The following is a 15,257-nucleotide window of genomic DNA, read 5'->3' on the forward strand; positions in this document are numbered from 1 at the left end:
GCACATCTAATGTCTTTTTATTAAAAACATCTGTTTTTTCCTCTTATTTCAGGACAAACACCATGATGCTGCTCATGAAATTATTGAGACAATTCGGTAAGTGTTCAGTGCAGACGTTGCCAGAACTCTTTCTTGTGTGTTTCTGCGTCTTGATGGATGGGCATCTTGTGATATGAAGGAGGGCAGCAGTAGCAGTCAGAACTACATCTTAGATTTAAATTATTTTCTGAGCTGAATTGATATTTCTGCAATGAAAATCTCTAGCTTTTTCCCATCCAACTTTAACTTCGTTTTAACTTGCTACGTTCCATTCTCTTTTGAACAGGATTAAAAATAAATAGTGATACGTAACGTTTGGTGCTGCTTATAGCAAAGATTGCAATGCTTTGAGGAAGCTCTGCTTCAGTAACCAGTGAAGGCAGTTTGTGTTTAACCTTTAGACAAGAAAAGTTAAAACAAACAAAAAAAACCATCTTTGGCATGTGTTGAAAGTTGTGGTCCTGTTGAAGAATCAATAGCACATCCTTTTCCCCACCTTCTCCCTTTTCTCCTTGTTGCTGGAATGGTGTGGCATCCCTTTGGGATTGATGTCCCTGTTAGCATTCCTCTTGACCGCTGGTAGAGTTGGACCAATATCGAGGAAAAATGGGCGGATAAAGGTGAAAGTCAAACACACAGAGTAAGAAGTCCGAGTGTTTCCAAACAGTATTAGGGTCAATACAACCTGTGGTTATGATAGGGCTTGCTGTTGTTTCAGCAGGATTAGGAAGTGACTTGCTGTAGAGCTACCTTTATTAAACACTGACACAAACACCCCAGACACCTGAGGTCAGTATTATCCACTTCAGATTGTTTAAAAACTGCTCATGTTAACTGTTTTAGAGCTTTACTGTACAGACTTCCTGGGTTTGAGGGCTGTTCTCTGCAGAAGGTTTTCATGGCTGGATAGTGCAGGTAGAGACAAAATGCGAAGAGCAGCGTCTCTGAGCCACCTGAGCTTGGAATCTGCTCAGTCCCAGATGGCCCAGGAAGCTGCGCCCAGCGTGAGTGGGAGAGCTAAGTAGCAGTGTTGATAATACCACTTACATAGATGAAATCAAAATATTTTACCATGGGCTGTGGTAGGAGGGAATGTGTAGTGGCTGTGCTGGAGGCTAGAGCTGAGACTTTGTTATTTTTAAAAGAAATCTTCTTTTTCTGACTGCAAAACCTGGGTGCAAGATGCCCTACCGCTGCTACTCCCAGTTCACTTGTGTTGGTGCTGAGAAGCTGCTGCTGAAAATGGTTGCCAGTCATTTGTGCTGGTGTTTTTAGTGCTACGCTACCTGAAAGCAAGAGGAAGGTTGTGTTAGAAAGCAGTTTGGTCAAATAAATGTTTCACAACTTTGTTTCAAACCTGATAGCAGTGAAAGCAGGCTTTCATACTGCCTTTGTCTGCCTTGTGCAAAGTAACCACAATGTGGTTATGTAAGCCTGATGTAGACGAACGTAAAGAACTATTTATCTCTTCAAGATATAGAAGTAAGCAGTTGTTGACTGCCCATTTGCCTAACTTAAGAAGAAAAAAAACACAAAGATCAAAGTTATGAAATGTTCAGGGGGAATATAGGTATTCACCAGAAGAGTCAGCCATGGTTGTGAAACTTCTCTCTTTTACTTGCATATATCTAATTATCTAAAAGAGTGAGTCAGCCAGAAGGAACCAGAACAGTTCGATCTCTTGTCATTTTTCACCTTTTTAAAATTGAAGCATGCATCCAGGTATTAGCAGAAGAAACTCTTCCATTCCTGTTGGATCCTATGCCTTGCTCGGAGGTTTCTTGATGGTGATGATAATGCTTTCCTGGTTTTATGTTTCTGGAAGAAAGTGTGCCCAAAGCTTACGTGGCTTTTAAGTTGTCTCCGAAAAGAATTAATCTTCCTATTCTTCAAGATTGAAGATCTCCTGTCATTGTCAGATGACCTATCATTGTCAGATGCACTGCAAGAGGGTGTGAGCTTTCCATTACCAATGGCAACAATATATGGGGCTTTGTTAATTCAGCACGAAAAAGGGGTATTTTATTAAAATTAGTCTTGAAAATCTGTTTCAGGTTGGGTCATCTAAAGTGTAAAAGCAGATTAGAGCGCTACGCAGAGGAGAATATCCTTGCAATGAATGGCTGGCAGTGTTGTTCTGGGGTGCTGTAGGAAATGTCTTCTCCACATTCAAGCTTGTTACAGTATCGGTTTTGTTAAAAATCCTTTCAAAATCCTGCACGTCTGCATTACGTTTTATGTTAGATTAGCATCATATATGGATTTGAATATTTTTAGATAAATTGAATACGTTTATCACCTCATTTTGAAGCTGTGCCATTTCAAGAGCTTCATACTACTGCCAACGTCTATGGGCACCTTACTGTTTATTCAACACAAAGATGAACTATTGTAGCTTTCCAATTAGCATTTTGTGATGTCTGCCTTACTCCTGACAATATTGTGAGCTTTCATGTCTGCTGCAGCGTCCTCTTGTAATACATAGCAGTGCCTGTCTAGAATTGAGACAGACTGCCTTGCTATACTTAATTGGATATGTTGTTTTTATTCTATTTCTCTTCTCCTTCCAGGTGGGTCTGTGAAGAAATCCCAGATCTCAAGCTTGCTATGGAAAACTATGTTTTAATTGACTATGACACAAAAAGGTGAGATGAATACTTTTTCCCACCAGGAGGACAGGCCAGCACGGTTCATAGTGAATCAGTTTGTAACTAGTTATTCTTAGACACTACGAACCAAAGTTTTCTTTTAGAACTGGCTTCAGATTCTGCAGAGTTATTTTGGTAGGAAATGTGTAATAGAAATATTGGCAAAGGCTGTTGGATTAAGGACATAATTGGAAACTCTACACAGCAGAAAGTGGAGCTCTGGTGTGTACGTTTGAATTACTCACTCCAAAACAATGATCGGTATCTGTGCTGTTGGACTGCATCCAGCATTAGGAATCTGAATGGCACTGAGGTTTCTACTTTTGTAGTAACTAAGAATTCCTGTTTAGAAAGTTGCATGCCAGAACTGTCTGTCAGCACTGTGTCCTTTGCCTGCCATGCCTGTGGGAGGTTAACCTTCCCGTTCCTCCTCTGCTTAGCATGCAGTGCAAGTAGGATGCTGTTTGGGTGGGGGGATAAATTAAAAGACAAAGTATTCATACTGCTCTTTTGGACAGTTAGAAATAATTTTAGGATGGTTGTGGCTACATGTGAAGGCCTATTCCACAAACAGCTGAAAATGAATGTATAGTACGTGGCATTCACCTTGAAGCTGGGAGAGGCAGACCCTGGCCCTGCATTGTCTCTGGAGAAGTCTGAGGTTCCGTGCAGTGACTTTTTTTTTGTTCTGAGACTGGACAAAGAGATGACCCTCAAGCTGTAGCTTGCAAAAACAACATTAATTGCTTTCATAGGAAAGACTGAATTTGTTCAAGTCCACAGCATGGCTAAACTTTTAGAATGAGAATTACAGATGAAAATCCATCCCTTTCTAAGTTATCGCTGGCTGTTGTCCTGAGCCCTATGCAGGTACTTTTATCATAATCTGTTTAAGGTATTGTTTCTTCCTTTCTGCATTTTGTTTTAACTCTTTCATTGCAAGATATTTGAGTCCCTCTCTTCTTCCTGGTGAATTCTGAAGGAGAAATCAGGATCCAGCATCCCTCGTCATTAAATACATTATTTATGCATGGAGACTGCAGTGCTGTCTTAGAATCATAGGATCACGGAATCATTGAGTTTGGAGAAGACCTCTAAGATCATCCAGTCCAACCCTTAACCTAGTACTGCCAAGTCCACCACTAAACCATGCTGCCAAGTTCTACATCTCCATGTTTCTTGAAGACCTCCAGGGATGGTGGCTCAACCACTTTCCTGGGCAGCCTGTTCCAGTGCTGCACAACCCTTTCAGTGAAGACATTTCTCCTAATATCCAGCCTAAGCCTTCCTTGGCACAAGTTGAGGCCATTTCTCCTTGTCTGGTGCTTGGGAGAAGAGCCCAATTCACACCTTGCTAACTTCTGTGGTTCTGGTGGCCTGGCTGGGCATGTCTAACTGGGTGGTGTCCATGTTGCCAGCAGCAATACTGAATAAAAGAAACAACCCATCTGTTCCCACAAGTCACACCTCCCTTATCTTTCTGCAACTTTTCAAGGAAGTCATAAACTTGTAATTTCAGTAATAGTTTCAATCTATTTCCTTCTCTTGAAAAAATTGTCAGGAAAAATTGCTTGTAGCAGATGGACTGACAAATGGATGTGAACAGAAAGTGGTGAATGGTAGGAATGTGTGCACCATGTGGACAGAAACTCATTTCATACTCCTGCTTTGCCATAACGCTGAATTAAAGGTGTGCAGCTGAAAGCTTGAAGTGGAAGTCAGCAGTGCTCCTCAGTGGGGTGTCTTAGCCAGCGCAGCGATAACATGGGGCTCATGAGAGGCTGAAGGGCCACCTTCTTCTCCTGTCCCATGGTTCCCCCTCTTCTTGATTTGGGGATGGCCATGATTTAAATATCTTGCACTGTAACTCCTTGTATTTATTCCCCTGTTGCTTTGTGGGATCTGCTTATGTAATGGCTGATGTTCCTAGCAATATCTTTTCTTGCCTGAAATGATTTTTTTTAAATCCTCTCAGCTTCTGTCGTTAATGCATCTGGCTGAACTGACTGTAATCCTGACCAACCCACAAAGCAATCACTGTGCTTTTCTGATGGGTGTGCTGGTTCTGTCTGTGTTTTCAGGCACAAAGTTAATTTCTGCTTGCCCCAGGACTGATTATCATGGAGAGTTGATGGAGCAAAGGAGAACAATTTACAAATGTCTTAAATTTCTGTGCATCTGAGGACATGAAAATAAAGTAATGGACTATGAGATTAGAAAACTTTCTAATAAATCATAGTTTAAGTTATTTTTTTTTCCTGTTCACTAAGGGAACTAATATTATATTAATGTTCAGCTTCCAAAATGCAAGTGTCTTTTTTCTTCCACTACACAGATTGCATTGTATTGCAGAACTTGTTGCTTATTTATTATGTACTGCTGGTCAGTACATAAGTACATAGTTTCTTTTTTTTTTTTTTTAAAGGAAACTATGAAGTGACCTAAAGCTGTGTAAGTAATTATATGCACTGCAAGAAACAAACCTTAAATAGCCACCTACTTAGTTTCTATAAAGATAGAAAGGCTAAAAGTTGTACCTTCAGACCTGCCTTTTAAAGTTCCCTATTTAACATTCTTTCTCCCCTGTAGCTTTGAAAGCATGCAGAGGCTTTGTGACAAGTACAACCGAGCCATTGATAGCATTCATCAGTTGGTATGTATTTACCTTTGTTATGCCACGATGTTCATCTAGCTGGTTTGAATTCACATATCGTAAATATCTGAAAGGTGTGACCGATTTAGGGCTGGATTATGTCTCAGTCTATTTGCATTGCTGGTATGTCATCACTTCAGTTTTTTTAGGGGAGTTAATAAATCTTTTATTAAGCCTTGCTTTCTTGATCACACTAGGGCAGTCAAAGAACTTGTATTAGAGGGCATTCTTATCGGAAGAAAAAACATAGTAACATTGTTCCCCGAACTGTAGATTCGTTAACTATCATGTTTTGTGCAAACATTTAGCTCTATTGTTTTTGCACTTTGAAATAGCTGAGTTACATTTGGTGGTGGTGTGTGGGGGAGAACGTTTCTTTGTATTTAGCTTGTAGATGTTTCACAAGGATTTATCATACAGATTTACTTTTGCATGTGGAAATCTGTGACTTATGGGTACTTAAGTAATCCATATGAACCCTCCTGTGTATTGTGGCAGTGATCCATGGCTTAGGAATTTCTTTGCTTGCCATTCAGTTCAGCTGCTCTGTTCTTCAGGATCACTCCGATGGGGAAAGCTAGAATGTAATGTCTGTTCAGACAAATTTAGCAAGGTGTTTTTTTTTCCTTATGCCTTTAAAAGGTTGAATTGGAGAAAGTAAAACATGAGTAATGAATTAATGTTAGTATTTTATTTAATTTTGAAAATAAGGCTGGATATTTTTCCCTCTCAAGTGTGTTTGTGTGAATTACTTGAAACACACAAGGCAGTAAGACTCTTTCTGCCAGGCATTCCTTCACTTTATGGGCATGAAGTTCCCTAAAAACTGCTGGTTTGGATTTAGTTTTCTTCGTTTGTATGTTGTTTAGTTGCTAAAAAATTATTTTCTTCTTGCCATCTGAATTTCAAATACAGGAATTTTTAGGCAGGATTTTGGAGGTGTCCTTTTTGTTTGTTTTCCCTTACCAAAGTGAAAGGTAAACATTTTTTAAACTAAAAACTTTGTTTAGGAGGGGGTGTTTTCTTTTTGAAGAAAAAAGAAAGCTTGATTGCCATCTCTTTCCTGCCACTCCTTGTTTGTGTACATATGATCCCCTCCCATCCTACAATTCCTGATAGAAAACAAAACTGCTCTTACGTTGACAGTACAGTTAACATCAGCGACTTTATATTCAGTGGTGATCAGTAAATAAAAAAAAGGGGTGAACAAACTTTCACTCCTACTCCAAATACGTTCAGAATTAAGCTTTCCATTGTCTGTTGATTTTTATATCCTTTTAATTTTCTCTTTACCACCTGTTTCTATCAGGCATATTTTAAATTACCTGTTAGTTGAGGTGAGACAAATAACCAAGCAATCATGATTGCGTATTTTTTTTAGTAATATTCACTGTTTTTGTATTTACAAAGCGTCTCAGACCAAGTGAGAGAGGGGATGGGAGGGAATTTCTCTCATTTCTGTGTTACGCAAATGCAGCCTTGTTCTGGTGATGTTCTGTTGTTCTCATGTTGGGTTCATGTCTTCTTGCCCTCTACGTGCAGTGGAAGGGAACCACCCAACCGATGAAGCTGAACACACGTCCCTCCAATGGGCTCCTCCGTCACATCCTGCAGCAAGTGTATAACCACTCGGTGACTGATCCTGAGAAACTCAACAACTATGAGCCCTTTTCCCCAGAGGTTTATGGAGAAACTTCCTTCGACTTAGTGGCCCAAATGATAGATGAAATTAAAATGACTGAGGATGATTTGTTTGTTGACCTGGGCAGTGGTGAGTGACCAATAACTTAAGGGTTTTTTTCTTCCTCTTTTTGCTCACTGTTAACTTCCTCTCTTAAGAGCAGAGAAAAAAAAAAGGCAAAACCTCACATTTGGAAAGTAAACCGGGACTAAGGATTGCATTATAGAATAAACACCTTTGCTAGTTAATCCCCAGTGATGCTTCTGCTTTTCATGACAGGATTAAGTAGACCAAGCAGACATCCCAGACGTTCTTCCCTGTGGTGAAATGTCAGCCTACAAATGCAATAAACCCTTATTACAGAAAACTCTTGGTGTCTGTTGCTGTTGGTGAATACACTTACAAAGAAGAAACAATATTAAAAATGATGCTTAAAAGATAATAACAGCTGTTTCATTTTTAAGGATTCATCCGTTTTCTGTGAATTCAGTTTATGCCATTCATATATGAAAACATAATTTCCTGACTTCTCCCATGACAGCATGAAACACTTGGCATATAATCTGAGAATTAAGCAGGTTTTTTCCCTCTAGTTTACTTTTCAGTGTGTCAAAAAGACTTTATGGTTAGCTTTAATTGCTGCATTGTGAGACCCCACAAAATCTGCCTGAATCACCTGCAACTGCATCTTGTTGTTTAGGTTAGAGTTTTAAAGGGAGATCGATGTTTCTATCTGGTAAAGAAACCAGATATGACTCAAATGCATGTGGAACAGATATACTGAGTAAGGAGATGATGTTCTTATTGTTGCTAAAATCTGGTTTAGAGCAGGAAAGGAGTAGTAAGAATTTCCCCTTTTACTGGATTGGTTGCAAAACTTTAAATGAAGTATGTTTTTGTTTTGTTTCTGGTATGATGCAGGGCTTCTGGGAAAAATATTTTAAAAATGTATTTAATTTGTTAAAAAACAAATCTAATTTATATTTAAACACAAGCAGGACTACCATCCTCCTCCCCACAACTTAGTAGGTCTCCAGTCAGGGTTATCAGGGAAGGGTCCCCCCAACCCCTTCCTCCCTCTGTGGAATTTATGTATTAGATTTCCTGGTTTGATGGCTTATGCTCAAATGAGACTTTTAGAAAGGTATCAGATCTGATAAACTATTTTCCATCTGGAAGAAAAAAAAAAAGTTGCCATAGATACTTGCAATTGTTTGTTCAGGAAGGTTAAAGAAGATGATATCTGAAACCTTGCAGTTCTGCTGATCATGTAACAAGATGAAGTGTGTGATCAAGCTCAAATGCTGAATACTTGTACCTAGTACCAACAGAACTGAAGTCAGGTATTTATTGCTAACCTTCTCCCCGCTTTAATCTTGGAGGCTGACCAACAGTGTCATGCTGTTGGAGTATGTGGAGTCATGTATTAAAGTTACGGTTTGAATTCAGAAATCTGACTTCCAGTGTTTGGAGCACTGCACAACTGAAAACAGCATCGTTCCTGAGTTTACACTGAAGGGAGTAAACTTCAGAAAATTGTAAACAATGCAATATTGAGTGTAATGTAAATATGAACATAGTCATAGCATATTATTGCTGTTAATAACGTTAATGTCCTTCCAATAGTTACATGCATACAACAGTGGCTAAACAGCAGGATGCTGTGGCCGTTTTTGTTGTCTTTGTGATGCCAGAAACTTGTGGAAGCGGGAGGAATTTATGCAGGTATGCATCATCATTAGGCAAATGGGAGTCACAGTACAGTTTATTTCTTGAGGGGAAAAAAGCAAACAAACAAAAAACAGGATTAGTAACTTGTTATGCAGTATTGCGATTTCTGTCAGTACAGTGTGTTCTTGATCTTCCCTTTAGTCTTTGTCCTCCTTGCTCTTTGGAAATAAGAAACAGGGAAACGTTTATTCCTCCGATCATGTTCTGCCCATACCCTGCAGAAATTCGTACATCCGTATTTGCATGTGTATAAAATCTGCATGTGTATGCAAAATGAGAATAAGGAAGAAAAAAAAAAGTGAAACAACAACAAAAAAAAACTGTCAGCACGAGAGTTCTCATTGTGCCAGACAGCATTATAGTGGTAATGGTTTAAAGGCAGGAGTTCCACCCCTTCAATTACCAGTGCCGCTTCCTGCCGGCAGCCAATGAAATGGAAAACAGCAGTATGTTTTCTGTGCAAATCGGCTATCCTCTTAGATTCACTCTTGTTTCCCATGTGGTCATCCACTGAATGATTAAGTGCACTGGTGAGACAAGAACGCATTTTGTGTTAGTCATAGACAAAACGTGATGCATCAATGTACTATTGATGAATGTTGGATGTTTTCAGAATATTTTAACAAATGGAATGGCGTTGCTTTAAGTGTGTGCAAAATGTGGATCTCACTTGTACAGGCAGAAATCTAACTGAATTTTTTCCCTTTTTCCTTTTTAACCGAAGTTGGGGTGGAGGAGGGGGAATGCATTCAACGAAGGTGTAGAAATGGCAGCTAATTACTGCTGGTAGTGTGCCTGATGCAAGTAGAGTTTGGGTAGGAAGTTCATGCACTTACTTTGAAGTATTATGGCGTCTTGTCAGTGTAGTGGTTGCTTCTGAAATTGTTTTGAGTGTTGAACCCTATCATATTTTATAAAGCATTATTCTAAATTAGTCCATATAAAAATGAGCTGTACTTGTTCTCAGAATTTGTGTTGCGTTTCATGTTGAAAGCTAATAACAGGATTGCTAGACAAACATTTTAGTTAGTCTTTAAATTAATAGCTTAGGTATGTGACCACCAAGTATTTGTTTTGGGATGAGGTAGGGTTTGTTTAACTGTTCAATTAATTAAATAGAGAAATACAATTAAAAATCTGTAGATTTGATTATAAAATTTGTGGACAAAAAATGTAAATCCAGCTATTCATAAGCCTGTGTGAATTTCTAGAACTGAGCCTCTATATTTAATAGAAGTAGCCATCAATGTTTATCAGTATAAGCATTACTGTACATGTTGTGGTTTTATGCTATTATAAAAGTACTGAAGAATGTAAATCTCAAAACTGTAATGCCAGTTTTTTCTTTTTTTCTACAAGAAAAGTTAAATTGCAGCACATGCTTCGTAGCCAGGATGTAAATTCCGTTTACTAAAAAGTGGGTTCTCAGCATGTAACATGTCTTGTAGGAAAACGGGACTTAATTTCAGTAATGCACATTGGTTTGAGTCTGGTTTAAATTTGAGGAATAGCTATTGAGAGCTGAGGCTGTACCCTGAAGCCTTGTCCCATAGAATACCTGCATTTTTTGACTTGGCCTTTGCTCTAAAAGCTCTTATCGTCTCCCTTTGCAGTGGTTTTCTACAGAAACCTGTTCTCAGGTTTGTTTTTTTTTTTTCTCCCGCAGGTGTGGGTCAGGTGGTGCTTCAAGTGGCTGCAGCCACAAACTGCAAACATCACTATGGTGTGGAGAAAGCTGATATTCCAGCCAAATATGCTGAGGTGAGTTGCATTATGTGCCTTGGTGAAGGCTACCTCACTAGTTCAGAATTACTGCTGAGTGCTGGGAGCTCACAGGAAGAAAAGCAGAGTGTCAGTCCTAGATGTTTTTGCTTTTCAGGTCATGAAGACCTGGAGTACAGCATGCTTGGGGAAAGAGGAGTGGGCATAGTCATTTCCTAGCAGTGCTTGCTGAGTGCACAGAAGGAGTATTAGCTTGTTACTGAAGTGATTTCAGGACCAGGAGATGAAGCTGTTTAACAGTAATGGCACAGGACCAAATCACAAGGAAATGCAGCGTAGGCTTCACCGAAACACCTGCAGTCCTCTGTCAGAAAAGGCTCTAACACAGGGCTTTCAGAAACCATATCATTAAGCAAATCTGGGAATGAACTGAGTGAACAAATGGTCCTTAAAGTTTTTAAAAGCTATGTTTCTCCTTATGGCAGTGCTGTCCCTTTCTGGTATTCCACAGCTGAAGTTCAGCTTGGTTATTGAACTGTTGTAGGCTAACTGATGAGGCTTGTGTTGGGTGTCTGGTTAATAACTGCTTTGTAGGCACCAGATGAAGTCTTACAAGAAGACCATAATATTTAGTCAGTCAGGCAGTTTTCTTTACACTTCTTTAATTCTGTGCTAATGGGGACACACAAAGGTAATCGATTCCAAGGCAGACGTGGAAGGCAAATGAGCTACAAGCAAACAAAGTTTAGTCATGCCTTACCATAAGAAGTTTATTTTCTTCAGTAGACTCAACAGCAACTTAGCCCTCCATGGTGTTAAAATAAGCTGACTGAGTCTGTACAAGCTAGAAAATTATACCTTATGAAGGAAAAAAAATAAAATCCTTGATGCTTATTTTGATTGGTGAGCGCAAAAATGTATAAGCACAGTGGTGAAGAGGATCAAACAATGATCTAAAAATCCATTTTGCTTCCCCTGCTGTGACCCAGAGGAAACTTCCAACTGGAGCACTCTTTGCAGTTCCTCTGCATGAGCCTCTGGTTACTTATAGAAAGTAACTTGCCTGAAGCCCTACCTGTGTTTAATAGTAAGCTTAGTTTAAAGGTGAGTGTTACAGAGGGAAAGTCAAATTCTTACTTGCACTTATACCCCTTCATATCGCTGTGCAAACATAAGGCCTTAGTGACAGTGGTTAGCAAACAAACAAAAAACCCCACAAATTAAATATTAGTATTAACTAGTGGCTTACCTTCTCTTTCAGAAGTGCACCAATATTTCATATTCTGCTGGATGAACAAAATGTGCAGCATTAATCTTCTAGTTACAGGGGATGACCTGTCAGATTTAACTAGAGAACTGCTGCCTGTGTGCAGCTAATCTGCCTTGTGCTGTCTAGTGGACCAGTCTTCCCAGCTCTGACAAACATTTGTGAAAGAGATTGAATTAAGCTTCTAGTTCAGATTGGCTGTGGCAACGTACCTCTGGCTGCTGTGATAATGAATGCAGACTGCTTTGAAACGCTTCAGCTAAAGAGGAAGTGTCTTATGGGTTTGTTTCAGTTAAGTTTTCATTGAAAAGAAAGTTCATAATTAAGTTCATACAGCATATGACTCTTTTTTTTTTGTGAGTTGCCCTATTAAGCTTTGGGGTGCTCTTGAAGCAAAGAATTTTAAAACATGTCTGTTATACACACTGGACACTGACCTGCTGATGCAGGTCTCCACATCTCTGAGAACTGCTCACTCCTCTTCTTATCTCCTAAAAATAAGGAGGTTTTCTGAGTCTTGCAAGACACTGGAGTGTCATTTTCAAATGTGTTGTCTAGGTTTAGCTGGACCCTCACTGCCGCTATAAAGAAGTCACCTGTGCTGCTTTTTGTCAGCTTACACGGTGGGGACAAGATTTTGTACACGTGGAGATGTTTATTTGTAAGGCACCAAGCCATCTTGATGGTGCCAATGGAAAACCAGCGCCAGCTATCTGGCTGGGCAGTGTAGCCCTCGATCCTCTGCAACTCTAGTCTGTTTACATGTAGCTGGAAGCACTCCTTGTTGTTCTGGCAAGTGCAGCACTCCTGTTTGCTGGTGCAGTTGCGTTGCGTGCCACTTTCTGATTCCTCATTCACCCCAGCAGACCTGTCTTTATCCCATTTGCTCCCTTGATATCTATGTTTAGACGGATGTGCTTTCACTGCCGCCTCTGCATGGGATTACGTGCCACAGCGCAGCAGCTACTTAAGGTTGTGCCATTTTTGGTGGTGAGCAGTGTCAACTCAGATCACCTTGCTTAAAATGTGTAATGCTGCTGAAAAGGGTGGGGGAAAGAAGAAAATGACAGCTTGGACTTGACACTGTTGCAAATGTTTTTTCTTAAGGAAAATAAAGTGCAATAAATGTCTGTCTGTCTATCCTTTGAGTTTTAATGGAAAAAAAATGGGGAAGGGGTTAATGAGCACTGTCAGAGCTGCATCTCTGTTCTCTGCAATGAAACGGATAATGAGATGTCCTAATTGCTGGCTTTGTTTTTCTTCCCTCTTCTAGACGATGGACAGAGAGTTCAGAAAGTGGATGAAATGGTATGGGAAAAAACATGCAGAATACACAGTGAGTGAAATTCAACTGAAAAACTTTGTGCTTCATGCTGATGTACAGAATTTACAAAGTCCTCTGCAGCCCTTCACCAGCCAAGCAGCAGTATGAGTCATGTCTGCTCCCTGGCTTTTTGTCTTGGTCCTGAGGACGGTGTTCTCTGAGACATCCTCCCAGGGCCCTCTCTCTGTCTCATTTGTCATTTGATATGGTGTTACTGGAAGTACTTTCAGGGCTTTTCTTGAGTTCTTGGAAGATTTATTCTTTCAGAACTTTGCTGTTCATGATGTGAGGCTGCCAGGTGTCGTCTTTGTATTAAAATCTTTTACTTTTTTTTCTTCCTTTTTTTCTCCATAATGGTGTGGGTGGTCTTCTGGGTAGACTGTTGGAAATGGCATCCCCCTGCTTGGGTTTCTGAAATCTCCTGCAAGGAACAAAAGCTGAAGCTTTGGTTCACAGGCAGCTGTGTGGTCAGCTGGGACAGGAGATGGAGGGGGTGGCAGGAGCTTGAAATTCTGGATATCAGCAGAAAACTCCATGCCCAACTAACAGGGCAGATGGTTTGTAGCTGGAGATAGGGGGTGTGTTTGTCCTCTCAGGAAGGATGGCAGGCGGTCAGTTCTGACTTGGAAAGGATTGGGATGAGGTGCTCTGAGGGTGGAAATAGAGCAGGAGTAAACTGGTCATCACATCTGTCTGTCTTGGGCTGGGGACAAGTGCTGGAACAGCTTTCCACTTCCTCTGAATAATAATCATTGTGGATGTGTTTTTCACTCTGGAGTTACACTTTTAAGCTTGTATAGAACCATACACTTGTTTTGTGCTCTTCCTTCCCTTTTTCCTTTTCTCTCTCTTCCTGTCATTAAAAAACTGCTCTCTAGCCAATCACTTGCCTGTGAGGACATGTACGTAGTCATACTGCAATAGTAGCCCACTGGGAGTTCTGAAAATACTTGTGTATATGCTTCTCCTGCTACTTCCCTATGTTCAGGAAAGAGACTGGATGGATCAGGGCTGTTCCCTCATCTCCCAGAGATGTTGGGGCACTCCTTCCTGCTCGGAATCTGCTGCTAGCAATGTGTACTGCAGCTGAGGTGCATGCGTGAGTTTGAGAAACAACTTCTCCATTTTCCTTTGTGCAGAGCCATTATTGCCATGTATTCCAGTAATGGAACAGTTTGAACCACACGACTTTCAGAGCTCCAGCAGTGTGCGATCAAGTGGCAGGTCGTTGATGAGTGAGCCTTTATTTCAGTCTTCTGTGGCTCTGCTGGGATCCTGAGCCCTTTTTAAAGGGCTTGTCGTGTGATGAAGGATGCTGCAACTCTCCCCTTGGGAAGGAGGCTGGTGAAGGTGACAGTGCCATCTGCCTCAGCGAGCTTTCTTCCAGAAATGCCTTCACTGTGTAGCATGAGCTTCTTCAGAAGGATGCTGGGCTTGCTGTGGGACTAGTTTGTAGCAGGATTGATATCAGGCTGCTAACTCTTTCCTGCTGTGGAAACACAGTGAATGCTTTACTTTTCATGAAGTGGCCATATGGCATTTTTCCATTGTGTCACCCAGCTGGCATTACATGAAAGGAACTGTTACTGAAGATACTCTGCTTATGAGCTGTGTAATTTAAAGAATAGGAGAGGAACTTGGACCAAAATATTGAAAGCATATTGATTGCCTTAGGCAGCAAGCATTTCCATATTGCGCATTCCAAGTGACAGAATCTGGTACTATATGGAAACAAAAGTATTTATTTTTTGCTAGGTTCTTTGGCTCTTATAACTCTTTTCAGAAAAGTGTTTAGAATAAAATTTCTCTTTCCAGAAAAGCAGACTGCATACTCAAGAAAGTGTTGAATACTTGCAGCACTTTCTGACTTAATGAAATTTGGTTTCCTATCACTTTGTCATAGTGATGCTTCAAGACAGATTTTGTTAAACATCTCAGGTTTACATTTGTGTTTTCTTGCCAAACAGTATTTTTTTAAATCAGTTCTTAGGCAGCATCTTCTGTGGGAGACTATTATTAAACAAAGAACAAACTTGTGTCATAATGCAGACAGAAGACAATAGGAGGTATGGAATTAGAAGCCGGGTATCTTGATTTTTCCAGAAAGCAACTTCATCTGCTAAATGTTTAGTGGCATCCCAAAATTCCAAATGTAGGAGACAGAATAAGCACATGTTGAAATAGTCTGTGAT

General features: G+C 40.2%; 1 protein-coding gene across 6 annotated transcripts in view; it reads left to right on the top strand.

The window, feature by feature from the left end:
- Positions 1 to 15,257, top strand: part of DOT1L (DOT1 like histone lysine methyltransferase) — a 74,167-nt gene that overhangs the window by 15,996 nt on the left and 42,914 nt on the right. For all 6 annotated transcript variants that reach the window (XR_004756361.1, XM_035348113.1, XM_035348111.1 and 3 more), the window contains exons 2-7: positions 53 to 96; positions 2,610 to 2,684; positions 5,277 to 5,340; positions 6,883 to 7,111; positions 10,419 to 10,513; positions 13,015 to 13,077. Coding sequence is in view for 5 of the 6 variants with exons in the window: in XM_035348113.1 (XP_035204004.1) it covers positions 53 to 96; positions 2,610 to 2,684; positions 5,277 to 5,340; positions 6,883 to 7,111; positions 10,419 to 10,513; positions 13,015 to 13,077 (570 nt within the window). In the remaining variant the exon portion in view is untranslated. The remainder of the gene's footprint in view (positions 1 to 52; positions 97 to 2,609; positions 2,685 to 5,276; positions 5,341 to 6,882; positions 7,112 to 10,418; positions 10,514 to 13,014; positions 13,078 to 15,257) is intronic.

This window comes from Oxyura jamaicensis, chromosome 28 (genome assembly GCF_011077185.1).
Source record: "Oxyura jamaicensis isolate SHBP4307 breed ruddy duck chromosome 28, BPBGC_Ojam_1.0, whole genome shotgun sequence".
NCBI classification, from domain to species: domain Eukaryota; kingdom Metazoa; phylum Chordata; class Aves; order Anseriformes; family Anatidae; genus Oxyura; species Oxyura jamaicensis.